Genomic DNA, 7791 nt, shown 5'->3' on the forward strand with positions numbered 1-7791 from the left:
CCTGGAACTCACTTTGTAGACCAGGCTGGCCTTGAACTCAGAAATCCGCCTGCCTCTGCCTCCCGAGTGCTGGGATTAAAGGCGTGCACCACCACGCCCGGCTCTACATTTCTTTATTGTTCTTGCTCTTTAAAAAGCATCTTCTTTAGATAGGAAGGACGCCCAGTAGTGAAATGCTTGCATACCATGTATAGACCATTAGGTTGAATCCCCAGCATGCCAAATATTTGAAACAAAGGCAAAACAAAATAGAAAAGTCAATCCCCCTGCTGTAATATGGGTTCTGGCAATGACAACTGCTAACTGTGGAAAGACCTTACCAGAATCAGAGGAAGGGGTCACAACATTATTGTAAGGAGAAGGAAGAGAAGTCTCAGGCAAGTGTGCTGGTATCAAGGACATACAAACCCGAGATAAATGCTTGCCAGCTGACTGCAGCAAGGAGTTCAAAGGGAGGTGTTGGGGAATTTCTAGACTTTCTCAGGCTCAATCCTCACAAAAGCCCCTTAAGTTACACAATGAAGTCCTCATTTTACAAGTGAGGAATGCCAGTCTGTACATTACATTTCTGATTGTAGTCCCCATAGCTTTCTCAAACAAAGGCAAAGCAAAAAATATAATATACTACTGTTTTCAGAGAAAACCAGTTGGGCTCGCTCTACACTATAATCCCAGTGTTCTGGAGACTAGAATTGGGAAGGAAGGAGGGAGAAGGAGAGAACTAACTTCAGGTAGCCTCTATAGGTCTCTTAGAATGATTGTCAAGTAGAAAGGGCTATGCCCACCAGAGGTATATCCCTAACACATCGCCATTGCTCCACACTGTGAATACTATATCCCCAGGCCACACACTTTCCTCCCCTTCCAGCTCCATTGTCCTTCCCATGTGTTCTGTCCCATATGCTGCAGCATAGAATAGATTGCCAAAGATACAGTCTGAGTAATGACAGATTTGGGCACAATTATCACTGGACCATGATTTGGGGTAGGGGAAGTCATAAAGTTGGCAGGGTGACTTAAAAGGTATTGGATTCCAGAAGTTTCTTATCATCTGTTTCAAGGAAAGCTTTGACAGCACACAACGTGGACATGCATGTTTAGCGGTGTGGATAGAATGTGATTGGGAGGAAGTAGATCAGCAGTAGAGCATTTGGCTGCAGAATGGGTTTCTGGAACGAGCATCTCAGAAGAAATCTGTTTACTTTTGCTTTTCTCCCTAGATTTTTGCATTTTGCATTTGTAGAAAGGAAGGTAAGAGTACAAGAATTAAAATATTATAGAACAATAATAATAAATTTTGTACTAATCCTAATATATTGAGTGTGTTATAGTGTCACAGAAGTTTTCCTAAAATAAGCACAAAAGATCCCTTGTGCTTGTCAGTAAATGGTCTGCTGGGCATTAGTTAGTAGCTCACACTACTTTAACCCTGAGGGATATCTGGCTCTTGTAGAGGGGGTCACTTGTCACTACTGAATAGGCTCTCTTACTCATTAATTATCATTGACTATAATTATTAATTATAATTGAACCTCATTATACAGAAGAGGAAACGAGAAAGAATGTTTAACTTCTCGAGGTCAGGTGGGAGGAGCTAGGATTTAGATCCAGATCCTGCACCTGTGGCTCATACCCATTTGTGGTCATGTGAGCATTAGTGTTCCTCTTTTCTATTTATTGCTTTCAGGGAGATAAAGAATCCTGCAGGACAAATGCCAGGATGAGTGTTTCCATGCTAGACTCCAAATTCTGGCAGGCAGTGCTGCTCTCAAGAGGTGGTGATGTTTGGAAGCTGTCCCAAGTCCCAAGACTGTCCACTTTAAATATTATCAGTTTGGGAGTGGCTACCCTAACATAACTAATTTCATCTCAGTAAATTCCATTTGAATTAAAGACGTTTTAACATAAAAATTTATGATAAATAGGACTCAACCCATACTGGCTTAGGCCAGATCATATCTGGCTAGGAATGGTGGCACAGACCTTTAATCTAGCACTTGAGGGAGGCAGCTGCAGGTGTATCTCTGTGAGTTCTAGACCAGCCTAGTCTATATAGTAAGACCCTATATCAAAACAATAAAAAAAATTAAAATATCATATATTTATTGATAGTTATAGAGTGACAGTACACTTACCAACTTTTAAAGATATTTTTGTGTGATATAAATTATAGCAACATATTGTAAAGTGCACCTTCCTTTATGTGATTCACCTATTCTGTAGGATTATGAAAATTAAAGTGTTTGTTTTATTTATTTTACATGGGTTATTTCAAACTGGAACTCAAAAGTATAACATACGACCTGTAGCTTTCTGAACCTGTAACCCAGTGCCCCATTTTTCCAGATACATCATATAGTGATATAAAGCAGGACTTATTCACTTAAGAATGACTGCATTCCTCTATCTATCACATTCCCTTCTTTCTTGAGAGAAAGCATTGCTATAAACTCAATGAACACCAGATCCATGAATTTTACTTTTACTTTTTTTTTACTGCCAAAAATTTCAAATGACCTAGATAAAGATTATTCAATATGATAGCCAAGTGTGACTACAGAAAATGTGGGAATTGCCTAATCTACACAAAATATGACCATATTCCAAAGAACTTATACGAAAAAGGCATATATTTTATACTGATTTCATGCTAAAGTGATAACATGTTAAATATGTAAAATTAAACAAAATACATTGTTAATTTCTTCTATATCTTTCTTTTAGCTAGGCCATTTACATTATATATGAAATTAACATTGTAGACAGAGGTGGTCTAGAAGATGTTCAAACAGTTACACTATTGCCTTGTTGGTGGTTTCTGTTAACCTGACTTCTCACTTGCCTAAATGCAGATGATTACATCTATACTCACTCTTTGGCATTCCCCCAGATGGCTCAGTGATTAAGAGCACTGACTGCTCTACCAGAGGTCCTGAGTTCAAATCCCAGCAACCACATGGTAGCTCACAACCATCTGTAACAACATCTGATACCCTCTTCTGGTGTCTGAAGACAGCTACAGTGTATTTACATATAACAAATAAAATAAATCTTAAAAAAAATTTTTAAAAAAAGAAAGAAAGAAAATTACAAATGAACATGCTCTCAAAATAACATTCATCCTGCTATTTTCTAAACAGGGTCTCTCATGTGTCCTAGACTGGTTTAAATTTAATAGATAGCTCAGAATGACCTTGAATTTCTGATTCTCTTGCCTCTTTCTCCAAAAGCATGATTACAGGCATACCATTGTGTACCAGAGAGTGTGGCATTCCTCAATCAATGAATGAGCAAAAAATGAGAGGGAAGTGAAAAGGCGGAGTACAGGACACAAAGCTTCACCCTTACAGAGCTAGACATCTCCCTTGTAATAACAAATGACTCCTACCCTACGGCCACCATGTTCAGCGTCAGGCCGGGCAGGTATACTGAATGGCGTAACTGGACATAATTAATCTCTGCCTAAGAGCTTTGTTGTCTCTCTTCTTTCAGATGTTCACCTCCACGTTGTTTGCTGTGATTGGATTCTTAGGTGCTGGCTACTCATTTATCGTCTCAGCTGTTTCCATCAACAAGGGTCCTAAATGCTTCATGGCCAATGGTACATGGGGATACCCCTTCCACGATGGGTAAGGCTCCACTGAACAATGATCATAATGGGGTGACAGCCTCTCCACCATGTACTCTCAGCATGTCACCCCCTCAAGGCAAAGCTCGCTGTGCAGTTCAGAGAAGTTGCATAGTTTTCACTTCTGATTGTCCTTTTGACAAACACCAGAGATGTAACTAGAAGAGGATGCCTCAGTTATCTGGAGAAAAATTGTTGTGTCACCTGTCCCATCCAAACATTAGCAAGCTGTATTAAATATTTTTGTCCTCAAGGAGTGTAGCTAGGACTAGAAGTCAGAACATCTAGCTGCTTTAGATGCTTGGTCTCCAATAGCATAAGCAAAATCTGCCTACTACATAGTCACCATAGTGATAGTCCCAGCAGAATAGATTAATTCTGCACTAGTGAATTGAATTCCACAATTCTAGCCATATTTCAGGTTCTCACTAGCTGTTTGTGGTTTGTAGCTATTGAGGTGAATAGCAAATATACAGATGTTTCCATTTCCGTTGATGTGCTGTTAGACAACTACACTCTATCCTCTGAGAAGCTTGGATTTTTTCTCATCTGTTCATTATCTCAGACCCTCTATTCACACACTGACTGATTATCATTGGGAGACAGGAAGTATGGCCCTTGGATATTCTAACACATAGAGAATGGGCCCATTGGAGGAAAAAAAAAAAAACAACTCATAGTATATCAATAAACAGTTGTCCTTCATCGTCTACTGAGGCTCCAGGACATCTATAGTTATTTATACCCAAATAACTTTAGCCTTGCACAGGCCAGCACAGCATTTGCATATTGCTTATAATCCTTGATGCAATGTAAATGCAATGCAAACAATTGATACACTGTTTTGCTTAGAGAACAATGACATGTTCATTACAGATGCCATTTTATCAGCTGTTTATGACCAAACTTACATGTGTGGAACCTGAACATGCAGAGGGAAAGCTGTATTAACTGAGACTCCTCTTTGTTCCTTTGCAACGAAATCCTTAGAAACTTCAAGAATCATCTTCAGCTAGGGAGGTGGGAGGCATTGGCTCAGATCTGGTGGCCTTGGTGTGTTCACTGGCATCAAGTACCTCAACTTTATTCTCACAACTAACCAAGTCGAGGTGGCTGTCATCTTCACATCACACACTGCGACTCCAAAGTGTTTCTTTTACTGTGGAAAATCCCCATGTCTTTCAGAGAACTGTTGAGACTCCATCACTGTGGGGTTGGGTTGAGGAATGTAGCATTCAGACACCAGCGGGCTGAGCTTTCTCTTGAGGTATTTTGTCAATAGCTCAGTCTCTCCCCTAGGAAGAATACGGAGAGCAGTGGATTACTTCTTTCTGATGAACACTTCTGCTATCGCTTCCATCAACAGCATCCCTGCAGTGTTGCCACAGAGTTCTGTGGTGTTCTGCTGTGTAAAAAAACATTGCCTTCCTAAAGGCTATGTCGAAAACAAAGGCTAGAGAAACAGAAACACAACAGGGCAAAGTACTACTCCAAAGCAATACAACAACCCAGTGGTTCTGACCTGGAAGACCTCTCACCCGCCCCTAGAATAGATAAATTCACATCCTGCTTCAGGTAGAATGGAATCAATGACCACGGTCTGGAGAGTGACCATTGCCCTGTAGATAACAGCAGAGTGTTGACTAAGGTAAAAGCAGGAACAAGTGTTTCAGAGCCCTGTGTATTGGTGCTTCTCATGTGGCCTCTTCTCACCATCCCCCTCTGTATCCGGTGCATTACTCTCACGGGTGTTCTCATTCTATGTCACTTCCTCTATTCCTCACAGTGACAGGCAACTCATTCATCAGCAGTGTCAGGTGACAGTTTCATAATGAAAACAGTACAGCATCAACCTGATTGGAAGGAACAAGATTCCAGAATTCTCCTGTCTCTGTTTAGTGTAGATGAAGAAAGTCCCCAGGATTAGGAGTGAGGAGGAAAGGCAAAGGTTACCAAGGTGGCTCCCAAGATTCCAGCTTGGACCATAGAACCCACAGTCTCTCGGTGCTGAGGAGTCTAGCACTCATTTTCTCAGAAATGTTTGCTGATGGTGATATTAAGGGAACAACGAGTAAATTTTATATGCCACAATATTCACATTAGAGGCGCATCCTCGGGTAAAGCCATTAGGAGACCTCTGCTTTACGTTCTTTTGTCTTTCTTAGACAGGATTTCATGTGTCCCAGGCTGGTTTGTCTGACAGATAGCCCAGCATGGAAGCAGGAAGCCCTGTGTGACCCCACAGCTCCTACCCACCGTCTCTAGGGAACGATAATACCCACTTCTCCCTCAAAATGTCACACCTTTAGAGTGCCACAAGCTCTTCCTATACAGAAATTTAAGTCTTTTCCTGTGTGGAATTCCTGTATGCTAACAAAAACTTGAATTACATTTAAAATTTGGTTAGATTCTAGTCTTTTTTTTTTTAAGATTTATTTTTCATTTTGAAGTGTGTGTGTATGCATGTGCAAGTTGTAGAAGTGTCAGGAACATATGGAGGCCATAAGAAGACATCAAATCTCCTATAGCTTGAGGTCACAGGTAGGTATAAGCCACTCGTGTTTGTGTCCTCTACAAGAGCAGTACATACTCTTAATTATGGGGCTGTCTCTTAAATCCCTGTTTATTCTTATATTTTCCTTTTGTCTTATTTGTACAGTTGTTTTCCCCATGTGTATGACTGTACACCATATGCCTGGTGCCTGAGGAGGCCAGAGGAGGGCACCAGATCCCTAAAACTGTACATGGCTGTAAGATCCCGTGTAGGTGCCAGGAATTGATCCAGGATCTCTGGTTGAGCAGCCAGAGCAGCCACCGAACAGTCTCTCCATATCCCCAATTTGTGTTATTTGTTGAGTTGGATCTTTTTGTTTTAGCTAACAATATAGCCAAGGAGAAACTTGAATGTCTGATCCTGCCTCCACCTCCTTAATTCTAGAATTATAACTATGTACCACCTCATCTCTTTTACGCTGTGTAGTGGATAACACTCAGGGCCTTGTGCATGCCAGGCAAGCACACTACCCACTGAGATGCATCTTTTTTGTTCATTTTTGGAGTGGGTGTTTTGTTTGTTGAGACAGGCTATCACACCATAGTTTGGGATTTGCCTCAAACTCAAGGCATCTTGCCTCCAGCTCCTAAGTGCTGAGATTACAGCTGTGAGCCATCACATCTGGATTAGATGCTTCCTTTTAGTTATGAGACATGGTCTATTTTCCATGGCTTTGGATAGCCACTTGATAATTTGTGACAATAGAGTTGGTCTCTAATAATAATAATACCTAGGATGAAGGGCACCAACATGGATGCAGTGCATACCTTTTGCAGCTTCATTTTCTGCTTCTTTATGAATGTGTGCGTGCTTATTCATCCTCTTGGCCAGCCCACAAACATTGCTCTATCATTTAGTAGTTTGTGACTGAGACAAGTGACTTAAAGTCCCTGTGCCTCCAATGGCCCCATCATCCACAAACAAGGATACTGTGCCAGCATTCTTGTTTGTGGAATGGGAGAAAAAGAGTTCTTGCTTTCTGTAAACAATAAAGGAGTGAAAATGTGAAGTGTCCAAGACAGTGTCAGCATGAAAGACCTTCTCAGTGAGATTTGCTTGGGTTCTTTTTATTGTTATTAAAGGGTATCTCATCATAGAGCTTGTCTTGCACAAGAGAAATAGTAATGGCAACACACACATTTGTCAAATGTCTCCCTCCTCTCTGCACCTCTGTCACCTATAGTGATTATCTTAAAGACCAAGCCTTGTGGAGCGAGTGCGAAGAGCCCCGTGATGTGGTCCCCTGGAACCTCACCCTCTTCTCCATTCTGCTGGTCATCGGAGGGATCCAGATGATTCTCTGTGCCATCCAGGTGATCAATGGCCTCCTGGGAACTCTCTGTGGAGACTGCCAGTGCTGTGGCTGCTGTGGGGTAAGTTAGGATTCCCCTGTTTCTTCTCAGAGCAAAAGAGGGCAAGTCAGGCCACCATCTCGATGTGACGAGGGGTAGTGAGTATGGCTGCCTGGGAAAAAACTAGCCACTCTGTGGTTCCTGCCAGCTCATACAAACAGCACATGTAGTGAACAATATTATTGCATGTGTAGTGATCACACTCCCTAACTCTCTCCCTCTCTCTCTCCCTCTCCCTCTCCCTCTCCCTCTCCCTC

General features: G+C 41.5%; 1 protein-coding gene across 1 annotated transcript in view; it reads left to right on the plus strand.

The window, feature by feature from the left end:
- Tm4sf4 (transmembrane 4 L six family member 4) overlaps positions 1–7791 on the plus strand; it is a 16554-nt gene that overhangs the window by 5136 nt on the left and 3627 nt on the right. Inside the window, exons 3-4 of the mRNA XM_021158287.2 lie at positions 3493–3629; positions 7366–7555. Of these exons, the coding sequence (XP_021013946.1) occupies positions 3493–3629; positions 7366–7555 (327 nt within the window). The remainder of the gene's footprint in view (positions 1–3492; positions 3630–7365; positions 7556–7791) is intronic.

This window comes from Mus caroli, chromosome 3, assembly GCF_900094665.2.
Source record: "Mus caroli chromosome 3, CAROLI_EIJ_v1.1, whole genome shotgun sequence".
NCBI classification, from domain to species: domain Eukaryota; kingdom Metazoa; phylum Chordata; class Mammalia; order Rodentia; family Muridae; genus Mus; species Mus caroli.